Raw genomic sequence first — 26,805 nt, forward strand, 5'->3', positions numbered from 1 at the left:
CACCTGAGACCAGGAGGCGGGGGTGGGAGCAAGTTGCCCAGAAGGGATGTTCTCAGGGTTCCACATTTAACTGTTCTTGTGTTCATCTTCCCCTGGGTTTGCACAAGGGATGTATGTATCAGGTTGTGGGGGTGGGGCAGGGAGGTGAGCGGAGACTGTGTCTGCACAAGGGCTGTCCCGCGACTCTGGCTGAGCGGTAACCCCTTAGGGTTAAAGGCCAAGGCCTTTAGCTATTTGTATGAAGAATTGGGAGCCGGTCGTTGGGTGCAATTCTCTGAATGGCCACAGGAGGGGGGTGGTGCTCCAAGAAAGATCCAGGAGTTGTATCGTCAATGGGGATGCTCCAGGTCCCCCTAGACTCTGCTTCCAGCTAGTTTTGCTTCCCAGGCTCTCCCCAGAGGTCATGGTCCCTCCGAATGCTTTCCTCTGTAGGAAACTTCCTCTCACCCCTAGAATTCAAATGTATGCTTTATTATAGGGATTGAATGAATTGAATGACCTCTTGGTTTCGAGACAAGGCTTCTCTGTGTAGCTTTGGGTGTCCTGGAACTCGCTCTGTAGAACTGGAACTCACAGAGATCCACCTGCCTCTGCCTCCCAAGTGCTCGGATTAATAACGTGCGCCACCACCGCCTGGCACCCTATTGTTTCAAAGACCAGGACACTGTATAATCTTTGAGCACAATTAAATTCAACTGAAACAGGAGATGCAGTTCAGTTGTAGAATCCTTGCTCAGCATTAAGTGTGAGGCCTGCTGTTTTTCTGTCAGCACAGAGGCTGCATTTTAATCTGCTGCTGTGTTAGCCAGCAAATGCAGCTCCACAGTTACTGGCCTGCTTCTCTGGCAGTGACCTGACTGCTCAGGCTGTGTCCTGGTGGGAATTCTGTTCCCACAGGCACCAGCTATGTTGCTGCTGCCAAATATAGCTTTTAATTAAATCTCTATTGTTCTACTTATCAATAAGACTCCAGAATCAAAGACTGAGGTGAAAACCTGCTAGCTCAGAGAGGTTAAGTAGCAACTAGCTGACCTTTGCGTGGGCATCTCTAAAAGAAGGTGTACTTATGCTCCACCAAAACAGATGAACCCATGCTACACTAAGTCCCTCCCTACTACTTCCTGTGCATCTCTCTATTGTTTTACAGACACCCCATGGCTCTATGATTACTTTCTGTCAACTAGTTGCTAACTCAGCCTCCTGACCCAAGGTTGATTTTATTTAATGAACACAAATGCAAACTCAGACTTCGCAGTTTGATCAAATATTCTACAAGAGAGGCCCTAAGTTCAGTTACCACACTGGGGGATTGGGGTAGTTATGCTGGAACAGACAGGGGCTTGGATTCAAAGTCAAAAGACTTGGGCTCCAGCCAAGGTCACTCACCAACTCTGACAGTACCAGAGAGGCTTGAGACATGACAGGGTCAGGTTAGGGTTTGGCCAGCAAGCCCAGTTTGTAACCTAAGATTTAGTAAGTGGACCTCTATAGCACAAAGGACCTCACTTCAGAATTTGATTTTCAGAATCCCCTGGGCTGTCTCCAGTAAGTCTGTGTGTGTGTGTGTGGGGGGGGTACTATGGCTCCCTGTAGGCAGCTAGAAGGACAGTGTGACAGCCAAGTGGTCATTTTTCCCAGCCCTCTGATTGGTGAACATGACCGATTCAGGAGGACCTCAGAGACAGGACCGTGAGTGGAGGGAGTGGGAAGAACATGCCCACTCTTGCAGTTGGAACTCCCATCTCTCTCTCCTGGTCCCCCCACCCAGGTCTGCCCCCCTTCCCCAGCTCCTCAGGTTGCTGACCTCTGCACAGCCTTTCCACATTTCTGTTTGTCTTTGAGGGCCTGGTCCATCTCCTCCAAGCCCTTCCCAGGTGTGTGTGTTCCCTCCTGTCTAACCCTTAACCCTTGAGCACAGGGCTGTGGAGAACCCACTCGATGTCAAGCTCTGTGTTCTCTCCTGTCTAATACGTTAACCCTGGAGCGCAGTGCTGTGGAGAGCCCGCTCCATGTCAAGCTCTGGGCTAGGCCTTGCTTCTTACTCAGCTGTCACTCAAAGCCTCTACGTGGTAAGCTGGCTTGTTTTTTTTCAGTCTGTTCTCTTCTGGCAAGGGACTCATACCACTGTCACTAGGTTACCAAGCACCTGGCCTGTACAAGGCATCCTTCACGAAGTGACCAATCCATGCCTGGACATTCACACCCCACTTGTCCCCACCCCTGCTTCCTCTCTCCCGCCGTGCTGTCCTGGTTATGAAGAGGCCTCTGACAAATGTATCCGACCCTCTCCATCCAGGCTTAGGAGCCACGGCTCATCTTCCATCTGGAGGCCTCAGTCCCAATGGAGCAAAGCACCCCATCATCACAGCACCCAACAAGCTCCAAGTCAGTAGGTAAGTCCCAGGGGAGGGGGGGGGCCTGGAGGACAGACAGCACAAGTAAAAGAAAGTAGCTTGTGGTGGTTTTAAGTGAGCATGACCGCTGTTAGGTTGAGGGAAGAGAGGTTCTCGTGCTTGGCAGTGTCCCTGGCTCCTGCACCGACTGTCTGCAGGCTTGAGAAAAGCAGAGTCCTAAAGAAAATAGGGATGAGAAGCTGCAGACAGAGAGGCCACCTCTCCTGCTTCCCCAGGTGCCCCATGGCAGGCCCTTCTGACTCTTTTAGGCCATCCATGTGTACCAAGCAAGCCCTCAGCAGGAACCCCCAGGAGACATGCACCCATTCTGGCTTCTGCACAATCATGTGACCTGTACCTGCTGGCCACAGCCCTCACCTCTGCAGGAACTTCCCAATATGTATGCATGTAGGGGCTCTTGGGGGAGGAGCCTCTTCAGCAGGTATGGACATAGGCAGGCTAAGGGCTGTGCTGCCTCAGCATTGAGATTCTCTTTGTTCTTGGTGAGTCTTTAACTCAGTAGACAAAAGAAAACTGGAAAATGGATGGTGACACTGACCTTTGCTCTTCTGGATTAGGAGGTCATAACTGCTAAGGTCTTTGCCAGCTCTAAAAATGACTCCCTAGCTCGGGTGACTTTGGGACCACTGACCTTCTTCATGCCCCCTTTTCCATGTGGGAGACAAGGATTCTATACAACAGAAGATATGAAAGAACAGACGCTCTGCTACCGCCCCCTGCAGGACACCCCAGGTCACAGCAGCAATAATGATGTGACTTTTATTAAGCCTACTCCACATCCTAAATACTTACAGGTATTTCTTCACAGGAGCATGTGAGAAAAAGAGAGAACTTGGCATGTTGGCCCAAGCCTGTGATCCTAACACTCAGAAGGAGGCAGGAAGATCACTACTTTAAGGCCAGCCTGGGCTACATAGTGAGATTTATCTTTAAAAAAAAAAGGGGGGGGTATAGCAGGCTTTCTTGAACCACCAGCCCCCAAATCATGACATGGAGATTTATTATTAATTATGAATGCTCAGCTTAGCTTAGGCTTGTTTCTAGCTAGCTTTTGTTTAATTAAGCCATTTCTATTAATCTGTGTGTTGCCCTGAGGCTTATTTACCTCATCTACTGTATTGCCCATCAGCTTTCCTACCTGTTGCATGTCTGTCTGTCTGCCCCCCCTTCTCTCTCCTCCCACCAGCCCTGCCTGTCCCTCCTCTGCCTAGCTATTGGCTGTTCAGCTTTTTATTAGACCAACCGAGTGCCTTAGGCAGACAAGGTTAAACAAATGCAGCATAAACAAATACGCCACATCTTTACATAGTTAAACAAATATTCTATTCCACAAGACCAAAAAGACCCAGGCCAGGAGATCCCTGCAATTTTGAGGCTAGCCTGGTCTACATAGCAAGTTCCAGGCCAGTCAGGGCTATATAGTGAGATCTTGTCTCAAAAAAAAAAAAAAAAAAGTGAAACGAAACAAAAATCCAACAAAAAACAAAGATGAGGAAAAGGAGGCTCAAAGGTTAAGGGCTTAAACTTCCAGACACACAAACAGTCCCCTGAGGTGCTATTCATTGATGCAGCCAGCTGTGTAGCCTCACTCCCACCTGAGATGGCCCGCAGTCTGCTATGATTTAGTACAAAGCGTGAATCTAGGACCTAAGTGTGAAAAGAAGATTTGTTCTACAAAGCTGAGTTGGATCCTTAAAAGATTCATTCAAACTAAGTCACTTTTCTAATTGTTTCTGTTTATTTCACTTGGAGTTAGGGACTGAGGGTCTAACAGGGCATGTGCTAAGCAAGCCCTCCAACACTGGCTCGAGGCCAAGGTTTGTCAATTAAAAAGCTGCAGTTGAATTAGAGACAAGCAAGGAGGGTTTTACAAAGTGGCCCAAATCCTAAGAGTCTAGAGTAATCTAGCACTCCAATTGTTTTAGACATTCATGAGCTGATTCCCTTTACGGATGCAACCTAAGGGTGGGGAGGAGTTTGGAGAGAAGGTTAAAAGCATTTATTGTTCTAGAGGACTGGGGTTCAATTCCCAGCACCCACATGGTGAATCACAATCATCCATGACTCTAGTTCCAGGGGACCTGAGGGCACCAAGCACACATGTGATTCACAGATGTACATGTAGGCAAAATACTCATACACATAAAATAAAATAAATAAATCTAAACAAGAAGCAAACTGGAGATGGTTGGTATACAGGTTACCCTTAAAGTTTGTATTAAAACATGAAAAATATGGCTGGACGGAGGTGGTGCACACGTCTTTAATCCGAGCACTCGGGAGGCAGAGGCAGGCAGATCTCTGAGTTTGAGGCCAGCCTGATCTACAGATCGAGTTCTAAGACAGCCAGGGCTACATACACATCTAGTGCAGCTTCTCTGTGTTCAAAGAGGTGTGTAAATGTTGTGTCCGGCAATAGGTCCTCGCCATCAATTTGTGGAGAGCGACTAATAGCCTTGCCAATAACCCAAGTTGTTTGGGGGATTCCATGGGGCCCCTTTGGCCATCCAGTCAGTTGGATGTAACCCACTCCTGGTGCTCAAGGCTTCATTTGGTGGTAAAAGGGTGATTAGGGCTTTGTCTTCTCTGATGTTTGGTGATTCCATTTAGGTTTCTTTTATGTATGTATATATTTAAGAAGCTTCTGCTGTGGTTGGGTTCCATATGACCACTCAAGTAACCCCTAGTGTTAGTTGTCCCTCTCTGGAGTCACTTCCTCTCCCCAATTGTTCAATCCTTCGGTTCCTGTCTCCCCCACCCCGAGTCTCTCTCTTGCTATACATTCTACTTCCCCTTCCTTGGGAAATCCTTCCAAGAAGATCTTCCTCTCCCATCTAGCTCCTTACTCTATATCTCACCTCTGTGGCGGCACTGATATACCCATTGAAGGCTTAAAAGCTACCTACCACCCATGAAAGAGAGCACATACCATGTTTGTCTTTTGGGGTCTGGGTTACCTCATTCAGCATGATTTTTTTTCAGCTCTGACCATTTTCCTGCAAATTTCATATTTTTAACAGTTGAATAATAAATATTTCATTGTGTAAATGCACCACATTTGTATTATCCATTCATCTAGTTGATGGACATCTAGGCTGCTTCTAAATTTTTGCGATTGTGAGTAGAGCAGTATCTATGAACATGGATGAGTAAGTGTCTCTGTAGAAGGATGTAGAGTCTTTTGGGTATATACCTGAGAGTGGTATAGCTGATTTCTATATTTATATTAGTGCAACACGAGTTTGAACTCCCACCAGTGATGGATGAGTGTCAGGATGACTGAGTGATGCTAGGTGTTGAAGTCTATCTTTGATGAATGGGTGTTTTATCCTTGGTTTCTTTTTTCATTTGTTTTCGAGACAGTAGCCCTGGCTGTCCTGGAACTCATTGTGTAGACCAGGCTGGCCTCCAGCTCACAGAGATCCACCTGCCTTTGACTTCCAAGTGCTGGGGTGACTTATCTTTTTTTTTTTTTTTTTTAAGATGGAGTCTTATTATGTAGTTCTAGCTGGTCTGGACTGGAACTCACTCTGTAGACCAGGATGGCTTTTAATTCACAGAGATCCACCTGCCTCTCCCTCCAAGTTCTGGGATTAATGGCATGTATGACTTACTGTTCCTGGCTCTTTTATTATTATTAATTATGTGTGCAAGTGTATCTGTGTATGGCTCTGTGCATATGAGTGAAGGTGCCCACAGAGGCCAGGATGTCGGATCCCCTGGGGCTACAAGCAGCCGTGAGCTCCCTAACAAGAGTGATGGGACCTGAGCTTGGCTCCTCTGCAGGAGCAGTAAGTAAACTGCTAAACGAATTCCTACAGCCCTGACTCTGACATTAATGTGGGATCCACCTCATACTGCTTGAGGGACTGGGGAAGTAGCTCAGTGATAAAGCAAATACACAAGGCCATTGGGGAAAGAAGAAAAAAAAAAATCTGCTCCACCTATGGCACTGTGCTAGGTAGTTTTATGTCAATTTGACACAAGCTAGACGTATCTGAGAGGAGGGAACTTCAACTGAGAAAATGCCTCCATAATATCGTGGGTAGCGCCATTCCTAGACTGGTGGTCCTGGGTTCTATAAGAAAGCCAGCTGGGCTGGGCGCTGGTGACACAAGCCTTTAATCACAGCACTCAGGAAGCAGAGGCAGGCGGATCTCTGTGAGTTCGAGGCCAGCCTGGTCTCCAGAGCGAGTGCCAGGATAGGCTCCAAAGCTACACAGAGAAACCCTGTCTCGAAAAACCAAAAAAAAAAAAGCTGAACAGGCCATGATGAGCAAGCCAGTAAAGAGCACCCTTCCATTACCTCTGCATCAGCTCCTGTCTCCAGGTTCCTGCCATTTGCGTTCTTGTCCTGACTTTATTTGATGATGTACTGTGATGTGGAAGTGATGGGGGATGTCCTTCTGTATATATATATTTCTCTCATTGGTTGATAAATACAACACTGATTGGCCAGTAGCCAGGCAGGAAGTATAGGTGGGGCTACATGATGAGAACACTAGAGAGAGACTTGGAGAGACATGCAAGCCATGTAGCTGCCAAATGAGTTGACAGCCTCATGGCAATACATAGTTTAATAGAAATGGGTTAATAATTGAGAGAGAGCTAGTCAGTAAGGAGCCTGAGCCATCAGTCAAACATTTTTTAATTAATATAAGTCTATGTTTATTTGAGACCAAGCATCTGTGGGACCAGGTGGAACAGAAACAGTGTCTGCCAGCCACGTGGGCTGATCATGGGAAACTCACATGGCCACCAATTGAGGGCAAGGCTGAAATGAGTCCACTAGACCCAAGATAAATAGGTATTTATTAGGGAAGTACTTACTCTGATGAGAGTAAAAAACCGTCATGATCTTCCCGCTCCAGAAGATTCAGTCTCTGCCGTTCTGATGCTCTGTAAGCCAAATAAACCCTTTCCTCCTCAACTTACCTTTTGGTCATGTTTCATCACAGCAGTAGTAACTCTGACTAAGACAAGCATCATGCCTTTATTCCAGCCAGTAATAAGAAAATAAGTGGAGGACACATCCTTTTTAAGAGTACACCATGGGGCTAGAGAGATAGCTCAGTGGTTAAGAGCACTGGGTGCTCTTCTAGAGGACCAGGGTTCAATTCCCAGCACCCATGTGGCAGCTCACAGCTGCCTGTAGCTCCAGTTCCAGGGTATCTGGAACACCAATGCACTTAAAATAAAAATTATGAAGTCAGGCATAGCGGTGCATACCTTTAATCTCAGCACTTGGGAGACATAGAGACAGACGGATCTCTGCGATCTTTTGATTTGAGGTCAGACTGGTCTATAGAGTGAATTCCATAAAAGCCAGAACTCATAGTAAGACTCTGTCTCAAAAACAAACAAAAAAAATACCCCCCCCCCCCGCAAAGAGGGGAATTGGATATACATCATTTATTACATGACCATTCTTGCCAGCTGGAGATAGACTAGAGAATGTAGGGTTTCACTGTACAGCCCTACAAAGAGATGCAAGTCAGAAGATCTGCTAGAAAAGAGGAGAGGAAAATGGGGTTTAAGGGGCAAATGACATGTCTGCCACACAGGACTGTTGCTATTGGCTCAGGCCCTGCACCAGCCATCATTGCCTTACCTGATTGGCTAAAAATACATTATGGGATTGGCAGGATTAAAATGGAATATTTCCCTCTGGGACTCAGCAGGGACTCATTCCAAGTAACTTGATTTGGATTTGAAACCTCTCCCCAAGGAAAACCCAAAAGGCTCCAGGGCAGGAATAAAAGGGATTAGCACCCAGAGGCTGCCTTCCTGGAAAAAGCTCTCATTGGTTGTCTCATGAGTTCTGGGACCGGGGTACTTTTGTCTCATTCCATAGTTATAGCTTGTAGGGAGCCGGTTCCTGCATTATCCATTACAATAATGGTGCCTGAAGACACCAAGATGTAAATTACTTCACAGGCGCTGGGTAATCTCCATTCCTTTGATCTCTGCCTATCCCGTGGCTCATTTGGCCTGAGGAGCTGAAGCCATTCATAGGGTAACACGTCCCAGGCGGCTGGCCAGCCTTTTTAAGGGATGGGTTTCTTAGTTCAGTGTCTCCGCTCTGGTAAGCTTATGCATTAAAGCTTGTCTGCAGAAGGATCCGAGTGTCCTGCGTGTATTTCTTGTCGGCCGAGAAATACAGAGCGCGCGGGACAATAGCTCAGCAGAATGAAATCAGAAGGGTTAAGCCCTATTTACATATTCCCGCCACTGGTGAATGCAAGATGCGTTTTCCATGCAGACTGTAGGTCCACCTGCTGAGAGCCCAGCTCCAACTATCACTCACTGGGCAGGTCATGTTTTCTTACCTTGGAAATGGGAATGTAGGTTTGCAGGGAAATGAGGTGGTTCATGTTAGTATCTGGCACATGTAAGTGGTCAACATGCATACTATCTATGTCAAATGAACATGTTTTACGTTGCGTTTCAGAATCACAAACTTCAAGCCAGCCATAGTGACCCAGACCCAGAATCTCAGCACACGGGAGGTGGTCAGGAGGATCAGAAATTTAAGGCTCAGCCTAGGCCACATGAGACTGCTTATAGCTCCAGAGGGTTTGACACCTGGCTCCTGTGGGCTCCTGAGCTCCTGGGCACACACCCACACTCAGAAACACTCGAAAATAAAACCAGTTGACTAAAAAACAAAGACTAAATTTATTTTCTCAAGCAATTCTGTAAGGAGTCTTGAGTAACATGTAAAAGTGAAGCCACTCACACACTAGTGAGATCAGAAAATAAGTTAGTGGGATTCTGGATAAGACCTGGAACCTTGGACTTGACGTACAATTAGATGAGTAATCCAAACCCAGCCACTATCACTGCCTTACAAATTCTATGTCCTACATCAAATAAATAAAATAGGCATGGCAGGGGCCCACAAAATGACTCGGAGGGCAAGGCACTGGCTTCCAAGCCTGACAAACTGAGTTTCATCTCTGTATCACACATGGAGGAAGGAGAGAATGGACGCCCAAAAACTATCCTGTGAACTCTACATGTGCACGCCTCCTCACCCCCAAACTCCATATTTTTAAATGTTTAAAAATAAAAAATAGGCATAGTGGAAGGTCAAAGACAGGCCCTAGAAGGGATAATTCTCTTACAATTAAAAAAGACCTGGGCATGATGGTAATATGCGTATAACCCCAGCCTCCCACGAAGGAGGCTGACGACAGAAGAACTGCTTTGAGTTCGAGGCCAGCCTGTGCCACGTAGTGAGCGAAGCATAGCCGTACATCGAGATGAACTCATGCAGAGCTGGGCAAAAGGCGAGAATGCAAGGCGGAACGAAAGTGCGCGGTCCGCCTGGGACTCGGAACCTACGGCTTGCTGCAAACGGCGCTGGGGGCCGGGCGGGCTCAGTACAGGCGCTGAGCGGGCGGCTCTCTGCGTGCCGAATGTGCGGGCTGCGGACGCTGCTGGGCTTCGGGTTGCTGGTTGCAGGCTCCCGCCTGCCCCGGATCGCAGGCCGGCAGAGTGTGTGCCGCGCAAGGCCTGCCTGGTGGGGAACGCAGCTCCGGAGCGCGGAGACCATGGCGAGCGCGGCGGTGAAGTACCTGAGGTACGGCCGCGCTCTCCCACGGGGGCGGGGCGGGGCAGGCGGCGCCCCCAGCGCGCAGGCGGCGGACTCAGGCCAGGACTTCCCTCAGTCAGGAGGAGGCGCGGGCCGTGGACGAGGAGCTATTTAACGAGTACCAGTTCAGCGTGGATCAACTCATGGAGCTGGCCGGGCTGAGCTGTGCCACGGCCATTGCCAAGGTAGGTGGCACAGTGTAACGCCTTTGTGAAGAACGGGTCGGGAGGCCTCCCGCGGAGGAGCAGAGGGCGGTGACTGCCAGACCCTTTGCGCTTCTGCCCTCAGGCTTATCCTCCCACGTCCATGTCCAAGAGCCCCCCGACCGTCTTGGTCATCTGTGGCCCCGGGAATAACGGAGGGGACGGCCTGGTCTGTGCGCGACACCTCAAACTTTTTGTGAGTATACGAGCCTAGTGTTCGTGGAAAGTTATAAGGAGTTAGGTATCAGAGGTTGAGTAGCTACTTTCCTTTTCATCTAGGGCTACCAGCCAACTATCTATTACCCCAAAAGATCTAACAAGCCACTCTTCACTGGACTAGTGACTCAGTGTCAGAAAATGGACATTCCTTTTCTTAACGAAATGCCTCCAGAGGTAGGTGACTTGATATATCTCATCTCCCCAGTTAACTACTGCGTCTGCCTTCCCTTTATGTTTTCTGACCAAGCTGGCCTGTCTAATGTCTGCCTGCCATAAAAGTTGCTCTCTGAATAGCAGTGGTGCAGGAGCCCCTCCATATTGTGTTCTCCACGACTTCCCAACAGTAGCAGCTCTAGGCAGCCCTATTCTGCAGTCAGCTGTCTCCCCTTGCATGCATTTAGCTCTCATCTGACTCTCCGGGCCTTATCCTAAACCTTTTCTGTAAATACATGGACTTAGGGGTGGGAAATCTAGAATGTAAAGAACTAACTTATTCTGTAGATGAAGATACTGACATGTAGAGAAACGGTTTGCCCAACATCACAGAATTGGAGCAAGGCAAAGCTAAGACAAAACTGGTCCCTTCTGGCTTCCAGTGTCAGACTCCCCTACACTGTCAGCCCCTTCCTTCCCGCTGGCAGGCAGGCAGGCAGAACGAATAAAAAATATGCCTGGATTCAGAATGGCCTTACTCTCTGCACTTAAGGAAACGATTACATCCATGCCTCTGGTCTGTGGGTGCAGGGACAGCCCTCCCTGTGTGATAGTAGTTCTGACATTCTTCCTGCTCCCCCACAGCCCATGATGGTTGATGAGCTGTATGAGCTGGTGGTGGATGCCATCTTTGGCTTCAGCTTCAAGGGTGATGTCCGGGAGCCATTCCACAGCATCCTGAGCGTCCTGAGTGGACTCACCGTGCCCATTGCTAGCATCGACATTCCCTCAGGTGCCGGGACCCAGATGGTTGGGTGACTGGTGCTCTATCCTGTCTTCAGGCTGGTACCCAGGGGACTGGATTCTTGATTCACAGTGTAGATCAGATCTAAAATAATCTGAATGTACCTTTCCATGTCCCACATTAGGGAGCAAAGTTCATGCTGGCCCTGAGAGTTTCTCAAGTGGGGACTGGGAGTTTCCCTCTTTAGGACTAGGCCTTCTGTACTTTCTTATACTACTTTCTCCTTTCAGGATGGGATGTAGAGAAGGGAAACCCTGGAGGAATCCAACCAGACTTACTCATCTCACTGACAGCACCAAAGAAGTCTGCAGCCCATTTTACCGGCCGATATCATTACCTGGGGGGTCGTTTTGTACCACCTGCTCTAGAAAAGAAGTACCAGCTGAACCTGCCATCCTACCCTGACACAGAGTGTGTTTACCGTCTACAGTAAGGGAGGTGGGTGGCAGTTTTCTAATAAAGACTTGGTACCTTGTATCTTTAAACTGGAGTCTTCTGGACTCAATAATTGCCAGTAGGTTATACTTTCTTTGGAAGCTGTCCTGGAACTAGCTCTTGTAGACCAGCTGGTCTCGAACTCACAGAGATCCGCCTGCCTCTGCCTCCCGAGTGCTGGGATTAAAGGCGTGTGCCACCAACGCCGGCTCAGACCAGACATTTGTAAGCAATGGGAAATAACGCCATTGCTACATCAGGTGTGATAGCCTTTACCCAGGAATGATTCTTACTTATTTGTGATACACAGGGAGGTAGATGGCACCTCTAAATAAACTCAGCTTAGCACTGTAGCAAGACCCCAAGAGGGTAACAAAGAATTTTTTCAAAGGTCTCCAAGGGCCATCTGATTTGTTTTCAGACCTTCTCATGCTGGAAATGATTGTGTTAACTGGGAATAACCATAGGCTTGGGGCCCAAGCTCTCATTTAAGTGTCATGAGAAACAGGAAGTCTGGAAGGCTAACCCAACCCATACATTTAAATGTGTTTTTCTTAATCTTCACAGTCTGTAGGGTATGGTAGTACAGGCCTTTGATCCCAGCACTCTTAAGGTAGAGGCAGGTGGATGTTTGTGAGTTCTAGGAAAGCAAGAGCTATGTTAGAGAACCCCTGTTTCAAAAAACCAACCAAAGTCTTTCACATAAGAGTACATTTTCAGACTTTTAGCAGAGACTTCCTGATTCCTCTTCCCACCATCCTTTAGCTGGTGAGCTGCTGGACACCAGGGTCTATACTTTTTGGAAAGGAAGTTGTACAGGAGACATCCACCCCTCAGCCGACTGGTGCTCCTGAACTTCTGCAGAGGGGTGTGAAGAAACCTTGCCCAAACCCAGACCACTCTGAAAAGTCATCAGCAGACCTACACTGTAGACCGTCAGTCCCTCTTCCGCTTCTTCTTTTTGGCTCTCTGGTCAGTGTTGATGCCAGCTCTCTCCTTGGGATGTGGCTGACTTCTCTCACCTTCATTCTCTACTTCCCAAGTCCTGTCATCATCGTCTTTATTGCTCACATCCAAGACTACCTCTTCAAGACACTGCTGTCTTTTCTTCTTGCCTCTTCTGACCTTTCTCTCTGCTTTTGTTAGGCCATTCTTCCCTTCATCTTGGGTGTCCAAGTCATCCCCACTCTGCTGAGACTTCTTACTGCTTCTCCATGGATCTGGGTCTGCTCCACTGTCCACTGCCTTTGGCCTGCCTGTCATATCTCTGCCTCTTTCATCACAGACTTCCATCTTCCCCTCTTCTTCATGGTGCCGCCTCCTCTTTTTCTTCCTTTTCCTAGAAGACTGGTCAGATTGCTCTGTGCTCTGTTCTCCAGGCCCACTTGCTCCTTCAGCCTCTTCCTCCCCACTTCCTACAGCCATTTCCTCTCTCTGGTCTTTCCGCCTCCTTTTCTTCTTCTCCCTTTTCTTGAAGCTCTGAGGGTCAGTGTGTTCTAGGAGCTCCTCACTAACATTCTTTTCGGTTGTTGCAGTCTCTTCCTCCTCTTTCTGCTTCCTCTTCTTTTTCTTTTTGTGGGAGGGCTCCTTGTCAGTGTGTGGTTGAGAGGTGCCTACATCCTTTGAACCTTTGAGCCGAGCCAGGAAGGCCTGCTCTTGGGCTTCCAGGCGAGCAAGCTTGGCCTTCATTGTGATTCCAATCCGGGCAGCCCTAAGAGATGGGTTCAAGTCAGCAAGGACATTACATAGAAAGTTGGGAACAGAGGGAGGGAAGCTGCCTGACTTCAAACACAAATGTGTCAACAACAGGAATTATTTGCCTGGAAGAAAAATATTTGAGAGGTGACGCAAGCTATTCTTTTTTTTTTTTGCTTTTTTTTTTTTTTTTTTTATTAGTTCTAGTTAGGGAACAAGCTTATTTCAAGTCCCTTCTCCCTCTCCCTCCCGACGCAAGCTATTCTAAAGCATAGGCAGAAAGATGGGAGACCCAGAAGGCAACCACAACTTACTTGTGTGCTGTTCGCCCCTCACAAGCTTTGAGTAGCATTTCATCAGTCAGACTGTAAGGGTAGATGACAAGTCAAACAGATGGTGAGAAGACTTGATTTTTTTTTTTTTTTTCTGTCTTAAAAAATGTACATCTCCACTATTTCTTGTCCAAAACCTGGCACTTTTTGAAGGACTAAGAATACAAAGATTAGAGAAGGCAACTGGGATTGTCATGTAAATCAATCTTGTTTCTAATTCAAATAAAAAAATAAGTAAAAAAAAAAAAAAGAACACAAAGATTAGCACAATCTAATTAATTCTACAACCCCCGCCCCCATCCCTGAAGAGCATTAGGTTTATTCATCCATTCTCTTAAGATCCCAAAGCATCTCCTCCCACATCCTCAGCACAAAATAAAGTCTCACATCTTTGGAGGCGTGGGCTCATGGCTGTCATCATCACTGCCGCTCTCTCTGTCAGGCTTCTCTTCACCTGAGGTCAGTGTGGCTGTCTGGAGGAAAAGGATCATGGAGATGGATAAAGCCAGCCCAACACCATTACCAACCCTTTCAGAAGCCCCTAGGAACTCACGGCCGAAGCGGTGAATCTGACAGCCCTCACCACTGTTCCCTTCAGAGTCATGCAGCCTGTATATTTCAATTTGGACAGTTACTGGGAAGTGCAGCAGCCAGGGCTTCTCTGGCTCACAGCAGGCTGACTGAAGAACAACCAGGGAAAAGTGTTCTTCACTTTTAGGTTTTCACAGTGGAGTAGGTGCCAGTAACTGACAATAGAGACAGCACTCCTATTGCTGGTATTTTTGTTTAACTAGATTAACAGAACCTATTATGGGCCATGTAGCTCAGGATAGAGTAGAATGGCAATGAAATGGGTCCAGGTGCGGAGACAGCTCACCTGGTAACAACACTTAATGTGCAAGCATGAGGACCTAGTGCAGATCCCCAGCACCCACATAAATGTCAGGCAGGCATGGCTACCCACCTGTAATCCCTGGGGTCCCTGGAGCAAGCTAGCTAGGTGCTAAACTATACAGATTGGCAAGCGGATTCAAGTAAGAGATCTTAGTTCAGTATATAAGGTAGAGATCAAAAAAAGATACCTAATGTCAACCTCTGGCCTCTATATGCATACACATGTATGAGCACCTGCACACAAAAGTGCTCATATATGTGAACACGTATACATGCGCGTGCACACGTGTACACGTACACGTACACACACACACACACACAGAATTCGATGGGTCAAGTTTCCAGTCCAGATGTAATTACATGGGCAGTTAGGATGAACGTTGCCTGTCCCATAGATAACTCAGGCCAGGGTTTGGGCAGTGGTTTCTAGAAGGTGCTATGTATAATCTCAATCTGAAAGTCAAGAAATGTTAGCAGGTAAATGGCAAAGGCAGAGAAAGGGTAGGTGGGAGAACACAGCTTCTAGAAGAAGAAACAGAGCTGCTTCTGCCCCAGAGAGAACAGGTGGGAGTAAGACAAGAAGCATAAAGGGCCATGCAAGTCAATCTCATTAAATAGGGAGGAGCCAGACAGTGGTATTGCACACTTTTAAACCCAGCACTCCAGAGGCAGAGGCAGGCGGATCTCTGAGTTTGAGGCCAGCTTGGTCTACAGAGTGAGTTCCAGGGCAACCAGGGAGAATCTGTCTTGAAAAACAATAACAAACAAAAAGGATCATGATACAATTTGTGTTTTGGAAAGAACCCTATGGATGTTTTGTAGAACAGAGTCAGCTGACTATGGTGCAGAATGAGACCAGAGGCAGAGTATCTTAGAGGCAAAGACTGCCTGAACTAAAATAGTAAATGCCAACAGATGCAGAAACTGGGAAGGGTTGCTAGATAACTTGGGAAGCGCCGAGCAGAGTCTATGCTCGCTAACTTCTGGCTTTCTATAGCTATAGTGAAAAAGCTGGGAAGCCTGGGTTCTATTCTTTCTGTCTTTACTAGCCAGCTGTGGGTTCTTCAGTAATCCATTTTCTACACTTTGGGGCACACATGTAAAATAAAGATGGATTAAGTAACCAACCTTCAGGGTTCTTCTGTCTTCTAAATCTTTTTAAATTAGACACCAACACTTCCACCCCAGCAGCTCTTAACTAAATGATGGCTCTCCCTCTACTGTTCAGTGCTGCCCCGCAGCGGATGGCAGGGTCCATGGAACCTTAATACCTCAATTCTGGAGGGGGGCATGGGCCTTAGTCTAAGCACAGCGAGGTTGGACATGGGATCTGGGTATGCTAGGATATCCTGGGAACTAGTTCATCACACAAGGCAATCGATCAGGACCCAGGGGAAATAGGGGAGCAGTAAAGAGCTGAACCTCTCACTCTGGTACCTTCACAAACTTCTGATACAGCAAATTGGACTTGGGGTGACTGCGCTGGGTGGTCTCCTTGGAAAGGCGCCTTATCTGCACTCCATCCTGTTGGAAGGCATCAGTGAGGAAGCGACATGCTCTACCTCCCTGCCCCATCCCAGACGTACCTGACAAGCTCATACCTTCCCTGTGTCCACTACCAAGCTGGCTGCAGTCTTGTTGAAGAGATCACTCCACCAGTGGTCTGTAAACTCCTTGGCAGGGTCGTGTCCCACCTCCAGAATAATAAATGAAAGTCACAGTCTGAGCACCGCCCACCAGCCCTCATGGGTGCCCTTTCACATTCATGCTGACCCACCCCCCCAGGCTTACCCCATGGGTATCTTGCTTCAGTGTGACCTTGAGGGCCTGGGTGATGCCATTCTCTTTGCGGCCCAGACCCTTGCCTGTAGAGGACAGTGAATGACTTATTTTGTAACCTGCCCTGAGCCCTCACCATGACTTCCTGGGCCAACTGCCACTCCTCTCACTGATCACTGGTATACTGTGTACCCTTCAGAAATCTATGTCACTCCATCCTTTCTCGTACTGCTTCACAAGTGCCTCCGTCTGACCTGGAATGATCTTTTTTTGTTGTATTTCCTCCTTCAGTCTGCCCTCAATATCCTCCATTGTCCAAGAATGAGAATTTCATCCATTCTCCCCTTTTCCAGCTAGATCAGGAAATTTATGCTTCTAAGGTTTTCTCTTTAAACTAGTTTCTCCTATGGTTGAATTGACATGGGGCAAAGGAAACGAGGGAGTTGGGAGGATATGGAAGGGCCCTAGAACACCTTGAGTCCATCCATGCTTTAGCAGCTGCTCTTCAGCAAACTTCATCCCACGACTCTTGACCTCTGGGGTGACACTCATGGTGGGCAGAGGCTCTGTCCTCAGGTTTTCACCAGGGGTGAAGATGTGGCACCATCCTTTGAATAGGAAAAGAAATGACTGGAGATGCAGCTTAGACAGCGGAACACCTGGGTAATACACCTACAGCCCCAGGTTTCAAGCTCCAGCATCCTGTAGCACACATCTGTGGAGGCAAGAGGATCAGAAGTTCATACCATCCACAACTATATAGAAAGGCTGAGCCAGCAACCTATGCTATGAGACCCTAAGTGAGTGAAAAAGAAAAGGGTGGTACTATGTGCCTATGGCTATTTCAGTAGGTACAATGCTTGCCTAGCCTGCATGAGGCCCTGGGTTCAATTCCCCAGCACCATTCACTGGCCTTGACTCCTAAACTATAGGAAGCTACCACAGAGAGATGGATCAGTGGGTAAAGATGCTTCCAGCCAAACCCATGACCTGAGTTTGAATCTACAGACTTACTCAGTGGAAGGAGAGAACTGGCTTCCATGGGCTGTCTTCAGCCCTCCATACCCTTGCACACTCACACACACAGATAGACACAGACAGACAGACACAGACACACACACAGACACACAGACACACACACACACACACACACACACACACACACACACACACACACGGAATTTAAACCAGAAAGTCTGTCTGCAGAGTCTGTAAGATCTCCCCAAATATATTACCCTGTAAAAACAAAGCTATGAGGTGTTTGCTACCTTGAGCTACAGACTGGTACTTAAGAGAGCCTACCATCTATACCTGTGCTCCAGCATTTGTACTGTCTTAGTATGGGAACCAACATTCCGTCCACATTACTGGTGTAGTTCAGGTTTCAGAAGCTTCCCTTTAAACTGTCCAGCTCAGGAAGGGGATGCTAACTGAACACTAAATAAACAAAGATGGGTGTCACATGCTATCACCTCATTTATTATGTCAAATCACCTCATTATACTTCATAGATAATCCTGTCTGATAGGGATTAACCTCATCCTGTAAGTGAGGAAAAAAGGACCTGGGTTTCTTGACTGAAGACCTATTCAGGCAGTTTGAAGACCTGTTCAGCCCAAATTGCATGATTCTAAGTAACTGCATTTTCTTTACAGTAACTCACACATACTTCCTGTTGAACCCAACTTGTGTATTAAAGTTTCCTCCAAAATGGTTAAGATGACACCTCACCCTGAAAGCAGACTACCAGTATCAGTTTGTGCTAAGATCATTTGTTATGGGCATAGGAGACAATTACTTTTTGTCTTTGTTTTGAGACTATGGATCTCTCATTAGCCTGAAACTCTGTGTAGATCAGGCTTGCCTACCAAGTGCTAGGATCAATGCTGTGTGCCACCATCCTGCTGCAGAACACTGTCAAAGCTGACTAAGGGGATGACTAGAGTAAATCTGGAGCTTCTCAAAGAGACAGTTTAAATGGCAAAACTTTCATTAGATTTAGTCTATTAAATACCCTTTAGAGTATCCAAAGAACTTCAGCAAATGTTCTTAAACATTATATATTAAGTTTAAGAACGATGAGCAGAATTTCTGTCCAACAGAAGGTGACATCCAGGCATGGGCTGTCCAAGTCTCCCAAGGAATAACCTGGAGAAAGGTATTTAATAAATGTAAGATTCAGGGGACACCTGACTGTTTCTAGCTGTAATAGCAAATCGAGAACTTTATAAAGCAGGAGACAGAAATCCAGAGTCTGATCTGGGAGCTCTCTATTAGTTAGTAGGAGTGTCAGCATCAGATTGTAGGAGACAGGGCTTAAGAGAGAGACTTGGACCTGCACTGTACCACAGTAATTCCATAATAGACACTTCAAAGAGCAGAGTGAGACAGATTCACACAAGAACACTTCAGCAGGTGCTGAGATGCCAGGCTTTCACTGGCACTGCTAGAACAGCTAGCTGTAAACACCATTTCAAAAGGGCCCCCTTTTATGGACTGCACTCTTGGGAAACACACAGCATCACAGCAAGTGACTCAGAAGCTTCTAGACTTCGGGGAAAGGTCTTTGAATCATTAGTCATTGGTGTGGAAACTTGGTGGGACCAGAGTCTGCAGGGGAACTTAAACACACATGTCAAGCAGTGTGCTGATGATGCAGGGATCACACAGGGCAGGCCCAGCACTTGCACCTGAGACTCCACCTGTGAGACGCTGCTCAGACCATGATTGTAACACTAGCTCCCAAAGACTGACTTCTGGGAACCTGGGAAGGATCTCAGAGAGACTCAAACTCAACACTGAATCAGCAAGCCAACCAAAGGCCAGATTGTTTTCATACTTTTCTTTACACCCCTTCCCCACAACACACTGCTCTCTAACACCTGGTGTTAATTTAGCCTGCTCTGTCCTGTTCTCCTCCTCTCTCCCAAAGAACACACACTGGCCAGGTCTACAGGGCCTTCTCCTGAAAGCTGGGACTGTTCTTGGTTATATGATTGTGCTTTTTTTGTTTGTTTGTTTTTTGATTTTTTGAGACAGGGTTTCTCTGTGACTTTGAAGGCTGTCCTGGAACTTGCTCTGTAGACCAGGCTGGTCTCAAACTCACAGAGATCCGACTGCCTCTGCCTCCTGAGTGCTGGGATTAAAGGCATGTGCCACCAACGCTTGGCAATGATTGTGTTTCTTAACCTTTCTCTTTTCAGTTTACCTCAACGGGAGGGCCTAACCCCTGCCCTACCATTTCTTCTTTGTATATTTCCTCCCTACTTTTTCTCTGCCAACCCAGAACTAAATCACATGTTTCACCCTAAGTTTTTCCCCCTATGCACAATGTTCCATTACTTCCTAAAATGACTGATGCTTACTTGGCTATTACTGTACTTCATAGTAGGCTTACTCTTTGATACTGTTTGTGCAGACAATATTCTAATTCCAGGGGAGCAATGGGATAAAGCTGGATGTCCTGATCTAGCAGAGGAAAACAATACCTTAACACTAGAACAGCCTAGGCCCTCTTGGACATTGTAAACACTTCTGACAGAATAAAGATGTTTTTAATAACAATTCTCTTTTTGAACTTTAGTTGTATGAGTGTTTTGCCTGCATATATGTGTACCATGTGCATACAATGCCCTTAGAAACCAGAAGAGGGCATTAGATGCTCTGGAACTAGTATTATAAATGGTTGGAAGCCACCATGTGGGTGCTGGGAACTAACTCAGATCCTTTGGAAGAGCAGTAAGTACTCTTAACCCCTGGCCATTTCTCCAGCCCACTAAATAAATTCCACCAATGGCTCAATTCCTGAGGCATAAGTCTCAAGAACACCAGACACCAAGGCAACATAACTCCTCCAAAATGTAAGATATCAGGAGATAAAAGGTGGCCAGGAGTTTAAGACAGGACTTTAAAAGCAACAGTACCACGTAAAAAGCCAGGCACAATGATGTGTACTTGTAATTCCAGTGCTGGGAGACAGAGACAGAGACAGGAAGATCTCCAGGGCTTTATGGAGACTGCCTGAAAAAACAGGTGGTTGATTCCTGAGAAATCAGACCTAAGGTTGACCTCTGGTCTCCATATGCATGCACACCCATACACACAAATGTGCATGCCCCCCCCCCACACATTTGAAAAAAAACCAAACCAACAAAAAGCCCCAGAGTCTGGAGAGATGGCTCAGTGGTTAAGAGAACTGACTGCTCTTCCAGAGGACCTGGGTTTGATTCCTAGCAACCACATGGTGGTTCACAACCTTCAGTTCCAAAGGTTGACACTCTCGTCTGGTCTCCTCAGGGAACCAGGCAGACACACAGACATACAAACAGGTAAAACACCCATACACATAAGTTATTTTTAGGGTTATTATTTATTTATTGAATTAAGTCACTAAATCTGTGGCAGTTCTATACATAGCAATGAAGCTAATGCACAGAATAATGACTAAAGGCTATTCCAGAAGTTATTGAGATGATGTATAAAACGACAGTTTTGGGGTCTGGAGAGATGGTTCAATGGTTAGGCACTTGCTGCTCTTGAAGAGAACGGGTTTGGTTCCCAGCAAGCACAATGCAGCTTACAACCCCCCACACCCTCTTATTGCCATTAGGCATGTATCAGATATACATTCATGCAAGCAGGCAAAACACTTGTATACTTAAAAATAAAATTTGAAATGTAATAGAACAGTCCCGGCAGCCCTGAATGGTGATGCAAAATAAACAGAGACCTGCAGATCTGAGTGAGGGAGGCCAGTCCGTCTACATACTGAGTTCCAGGCCAGAAAAGGGGACATAGTGAGACCCTATCTCAAATAAATAAATAGATAGGTAAACAAGTGAATTCAGTTCTCAAAATATGACATAGGCCCCTTTGGGTTGAGACCTTCCCAGAGGCCCAGGAGGTCAAACTCTTTACTCAGAAATCCTCCCATGTCACTTTCCCTCTCTCTCTTTTGATTGCATAGACTGTGTAGTTTCCCAGGTACCACTTGAGTGACAACATTACTCTGTTGAGAGAATATGCCCTGTGTACTCTAGCGTCTATGAACACAAAACCTTTTAAGGGGGGTGGGGCTGAGGGTAGCAGGCATGTCAGGTATAAAGAGGAGCACATTCAGGACAAATTACATTTCTATCCACCTTTCCACTAGGAAAGACGATTCCATGAAGCCCAAGTAATAGCTGAATCTTGAGCACAGCAACAGAAAAAACCCTCTTCGTTTTTTGTTTTTGAGATAGGGTCTAATTACTGGCTGGCCAGGGTTAGAGACCTGACTGCTCCTCTGCTACCTTGCTTCTTGATATGGAAACACAAGTAAAATTTAGATACTGAGGTCACCTTAAACCTGCCACCTCTCAGAAATTATCTCTGATTATTTTAAGAATAATAATCATCATGCTCCACACTAGTAATGCATTGACTCAATACCAGCCTATTAACTGCTTTACGTGGATCATCCATCTCTTTATGCCTGCCAACAATCTTATTAGAAGGTATTACTTATCCATAATTTATGGAGAAGAAATCGGGCACTGATAACCCTGGTTACTCGCTGAAACTAAACTGGCTAGTAGATCCAGGACTGGTAGTGAGGGAATTTCAGGAGCTGCTACTTTGGGGGCTCTTACAGCCCGTTGCGCTCTCGCTGTCTCCCACATCCTATTCCTCGACACAGCGATTCAAACCACACTCCCCGGAAGTCGGAGACAAGTTTTATTTCCCAGCCCTTGACAATTACAGCAAGAATGCGTTCAGCGTTTCTGAACTGAGTTCTACAAGTAGGGATCGCTTTCAACCCACCCGCAACGGGCAGGCGTAGGCAGACGCTGCGAGCACACTCTGAGGCTCTGTCCCCTCTGCAGCCAGTTTTCAGGGCTGGCCGCCGCCTCTTCCTCCTGCTATAAACCCAGGCCCCACAGCCGCAGAATCTGCAGGTGGAACTACTGGCGGATCCTCGCCTCTGCCCCCGCCTCTGGGGAAAGCAAACCCCTTACCTTCAGTGCGCGGTCCGAGGAAGCACGTGTCACTCAAACTTGGGTGTCGCCATCTTCCCGGAAGTGCACTTCGGTCCTTCTAGGATACAAAAACCATAGAGATGCCCGACAGAGGCCATGCTCCCGGCTGGTTGCCACGGAAACTGGGTAGGTTCCTGGCTAAGTGCGAGCTTCCTCCTCTCTGTCGCTGGAAGCCCGGGCTCTAACCTCGGTTCCGGGTGTCTCTCGGGGACAATCGGAAGCACCCTGGTTAGGTCTCAGGGGCTCTGGGGAGACCCCTCTGTCTCATGGTAATGGGAGCTTTCCATATAGTCACAAACCTCGCTCAACCGAGTCCCGAGAACTCTCCCCAGCTCCTGCAAGACTGGCTCGAGTGAAAGTTAGGAGAGCTTTCCCCAGTCTGGGAGCCCCTGCTTCCTGAAAAAAAATATACTAGTCTGGGGACCTCCTATTTTCCAGGCACTTTTGGTCTATAGGAAACCCAAGGAATGCCTCCAGATGGCTGTTTTTACCTAGTTCTGCACCGACCCTAGGTTCCAAATTACATACCCTTAATCTCTCTGTGGGCTAACCTAAAACAAAACAAAACAAACTCCTATATCAGCCATACTTGTTCGATTCGCAGACCAAACTGGCCCAATTTGAAAATCGGCTTTAATATCTACACTGATTTAGATAAATTCATAAGACAGAATAGAGTAGGTCTAAGACCCCTCACACCACATAAATCTCAGCTCATCTTAACCTTTCTAATGATCCCTGCTACTCAGTTTGCAACCTCTCCCAGAGCACAACTTAATTAACTTCCGTCCCCTTCCCCCCAAACGTTCCTGGAGTCATTGGGAAATGGGAAATGAGCCGACTGGGACAGCTTGTCACAAAGGGCAAACAGTGACTGCGGGAACCATGGATCCGGAGCTTCAAAATGGAAACAGGGCAGCCCCCTCCATTTCTTTGCCCCACCCTACCCCAGAACCTAGGAATTTCAGCAGCCTTGACAGCCAACGAGTCAAGGGCCCCCTTCAGACCGGCCTTGGAATGCAAAGCAAGTATCTTTATGCAAGGAAAAGTCCCTGAATGTGTGGGTCCAAACCGTTCTCGGGACTCCTTTTTGCCTTACATTGGTCTGCCTTTGTTTCTGACCACCAGGTACTCTTGTATTTTATAGTTTTCTGTTTAATGGTCTGTAGGTTATTTTATTGACAACTTGATGTCCTCATAAGAGAAAAATAATTCAGGTTGTCTGCCTCCATCTGCAGACAAACACAAACTGGTTATGGATGAAAAAGACCAGATGTCAACAAAAACAAAAACAAAAAACTCAATAACTCCAGCTGTACCTGTTTAAAATAATCACAGCTGGCCTTAAGGCAGACAAGGTCATCAGCCCTTCACCTGAGTGGCGGATCTCTCCTCCCAGCTGGTTGTATGTGATTAGGCCTTATGAGATGCCAAGGCTTTCTGGAAAAACTTGGGTGTATCTGCTAAGACTGAGAATGGGGAGAGAGTTCACCTCTGCAGCAATGGTGATGCTGTTTTATGTACTGAATGGAGGCCCAAGATATCAATGAACGCTTTCCCTTAGGGAAATTTTCTTACAACAAATGGAAAAAAAAATCAAGAAAATTTTACATATATAAATTAAAACAATTAAATATAATTACAAATGCCTAATTCTATCATTTTTCTCCTTCTTCTTGCTTATTTCTGTGTTTACAAAAATGGTCTCCCGTGCTGGATAGATGGCTCAGAGGTTAAGAGCACTTGCTGCTCTTCCAGAGGTCCCGAGTTCAATTCCCAGCAACCACACGGTGGCTCACAACCATCCGTAATGAGATCTGGTGCCCTCTTCAGACCTGCAGGAATATATGCTGTAGGCAGAAAACTGTATACATAATAAACAAATCTTTAAAAAAAAAAATGGTCTCCCATTCAAACCCATGGATATCTTTCAAGCTCTTGCTGAAATCTAAACTTACTTCCTCTCAGAACCTGTGCAACCACAGGGTGGTGCTTTAAAAAACTGAAAAAAATTCCAACCAGGGAAAACATTAACCTAAAACTTGTAACAAAAATGGTTAGTAAGTAAAAGTCTATGTCCAGGTGACCTTAATTTGCTACAGCATGCCATATATGTAACTTGGATTCAACTCCTGTTTAAGAAAATAGAAAGAAACAATAGATATGTTTAAGAAAAAATTAACAATATAAAATATAAAGTATTTTTGGAAAAAAGGGTTAAAATCTTTTAAATAAGAATGGATATTTTTATAAGATGAGACAAAACTTTGTACTAAAAATGAAAAAATAACAGAAGACAAAGGTAGGAAAGTTAAAACCAGGTCTGAGGCAGCTACCTGAGGATGGACCTACGAATGTCAGATGTTTGATGATTATTAGCTTTATAAACATGTAAGTCCTGAGTTTATGATGGTCAGTGTGTATTAGCAGAAACTGACATAAGATGTATGTTTAAAAAAAGACATATGAGCCGGGCATTGGTGGCGCATGCCTTTAATCCCAGCACTGGGGAGGCAGAGGCAGGCAGATCTCTGTGAGTTTGAGGCTAGCCTGGTCTCCAGAGTGAGTGCCAGGGTAGGCTCCAAAGCTACACAGAGAAACCCTGTCTCCAAAAACCAATATATATATGTGTGTGTGTGTGTGTGTGTGTGTGTGTGTGTGTGTGTGTGTGTGTGTTTAGTCACTTGTGCCTTTGCTAACTGTTAAACTTTAGCTGTTTGAAGAAACTGAGCTAAATATATTTTAAAACACTATAATATTTTATAAAGATATACCATAAGAGGATTAGGAAAATGAGGTTCCCAATCTTCCCATGGACTATATTTAATCACGATGTTAAACTATTAATGTTTCCCACATGGTTGTAATAGAGAAGACCCAATAAATGACTGAACTATGCTGGCTAGTGAAAACTCTCTTGTGCTCTTCCACCAAACCAATGGCCTTATGTCTTGTGATTGACCATGGCAAAAATCATCACTCTTGCTAATGCCTATGACAAAGCCTGCAGAAGATTGCTGGGATGTTTTTCTTGCCTGTTCTTTTTCCCCATTAAGGACAAAACTTCCCTACTTTCTTAACTATATGCTCAGTAAAAATTATAACAGTGCTAACAGTCTGTCTCAATTTTTGTATATTACAGATACTGCCTGCCTTGCATGGTGTGCTCCAAGAAGACACACTATCACCAAACGACCATATGATGTTCTTGACCTTTGCCAACTGTTAAGTTTTATTCTGGCCCCTTGGGGGGGGGACCCTCCTGTAAGGAACTCTAACTTCTGTCCCTGCTACATCACGCTTTTTGTAGAATGGAAACAGTGAAGTAAGACTGGTGCCCCAAAACCCCTAAGGCAGCCCAGTGACCTCTGAGAGAGAGACTAACTGGCTTGCGAAAGGGCCTGAAGACACAAGGACCAGACAACAATTTCACGATCAGCTTCCTCCTCCATATGGGCTTCTGTTTCCTCCCACTCTTGCTCCTCCCCTGGATCACTCCTTCCTCCTTATCATCTCCATACTTACATTTGCTCCCTGGCTTTTAAATATTTTACTTACTGAACTTCCCCTAGACCCAAACAAATTGTTCCACTAAGTTCTCGGAATGGCTCTCATCCCACAACAGCTCCATTTGTTCCTAAAGCCTCTGCACAAAGGCCTTTTAGATGCTATGGAGAAACTCTGGCTGTAGTGGACCTTCATACCTTTCTCCCCAGGCCCGATACATTAGTCTTCTGTTTCTCCTGTTGCCTTCCTTCGGTGCCCTGTAGCCCCCTGATGTGTCTGCTAGCTCACTTTGGTGTTGCATTCCCAGCAGTGGGACTAGTCACTGTCACTCTGTGTCTTAGTCACTATGCTATAGGTCTACATAAAAGTTATCACTAATAACCACATGACAGAACCAATAATAGGCTGTGTTGAAATCTCCTCTGCCAATGCCATTAGTCCAAAACTCTTCAGTTTAGCCTTAGGCATATTTTTTTGGACAAGGCCAAACTCAGCCACACTCTTCACCAAACACAAGAATAGTCTCTAGCCACTTACTAATATTCTTCTCCTCTGAAACCTCTTGAGCTGAACAGTCATAGTCTACATTGTTTTCAGCACCACTGTCTTCCCTACTCCTACTAGTATGGCCCATTAAACACTCACCCCCTTAAAGTGTTCAACTGCTTTCCTAATCCAAAGTCTGAAAGTCCACAATCCACCAACAAACCCCATGGTCAGACCTGTCACAGCAATACCCCAGTCCCTGCTAACAA

At 46.3% G+C, this 26,805-nt stretch overlaps 2 protein-coding genes across 5 annotated transcripts; one reads left to right on the forward strand and one right to left on the reverse strand.

The window, feature by feature from the left end:
- Window positions 1-9,774: 9,774 nt before the first annotated feature.
- Naxe (NAD(P)HX epimerase) lies at window positions 9,775-14,623 on the forward strand. Of its 3 annotated transcripts, none has more exons than XM_027393085.2 (7): window positions 9,808-9,999; window positions 10,088-10,196; window positions 10,300-10,410; window positions 10,494-10,607; window positions 11,232-11,379; window positions 11,622-11,829; window positions 14,296-14,623. In XM_027393085.2, the coding sequence occupies exons 1-6, from the start codon at window positions 9,836-9,838 to the stop codon at window positions 11,822-11,824; spliced, it is 849 nt and encodes a 282-aa protein (XP_027248886.1). In that variant the 5' UTR covers window positions 9,808-9,835; the 3' UTR covers window positions 11,825-11,829; window positions 14,296-14,623. The 3 variants fall into 3 exon arrangements, with proteins under 3 accessions (XP_027248885.1, XP_027248886.1, XP_035306772.1); XM_035450881.1 differs by lacking the exon at window positions 14,296-14,623 and adding an exon at window positions 12,592-13,946; XM_027393084.2 differs by lacking the exon at window positions 14,296-14,623 and having other exon boundaries at window positions 9,775-9,999; window positions 11,622-11,876.
- Window positions 12,176-22,672, reverse strand: Gpatch4 (G-patch domain containing 4). 2 transcript variants are annotated; one of them, XM_027393082.2, is made up of 8 exons: window positions 22,523-22,672; window positions 17,000-17,134; window positions 16,539-16,612; window positions 16,349-16,441; window positions 16,185-16,271; window positions 14,241-14,326; window positions 13,836-13,886; window positions 12,176-13,537 (listed from the first exon to the last, which is right to left on the reverse strand). In XM_027393082.2, the coding sequence occupies exons 2-8, from the start codon at window positions 17,076-17,078 to the stop codon at window positions 12,763-12,765; spliced, it is 1,245 nt and encodes a 414-aa protein (XP_027248883.1). In that variant the 5' UTR covers window positions 17,079-17,134; window positions 22,523-22,672; the 3' UTR covers window positions 12,176-12,762. The 2 variants fall into 2 exon arrangements, with proteins under 2 accessions (XP_027248883.1, XP_027248884.1); XM_027393083.2 differs by having other exon boundaries at window positions 17,000-17,241; window positions 22,523-22,652.
- Between the last annotated feature and the right edge of the window lie 4,133 nt (window positions 22,673-26,805).

The sequence above is a fragment of the Cricetulus griseus genome (assembly GCF_003668045.3).
Source record: "Cricetulus griseus strain 17A/GY chromosome 1 unlocalized genomic scaffold, alternate assembly CriGri-PICRH-1.0 chr1_0, whole genome shotgun sequence".
NCBI classification, from domain to species: domain Eukaryota; kingdom Metazoa; phylum Chordata; class Mammalia; order Rodentia; family Cricetidae; genus Cricetulus; species Cricetulus griseus.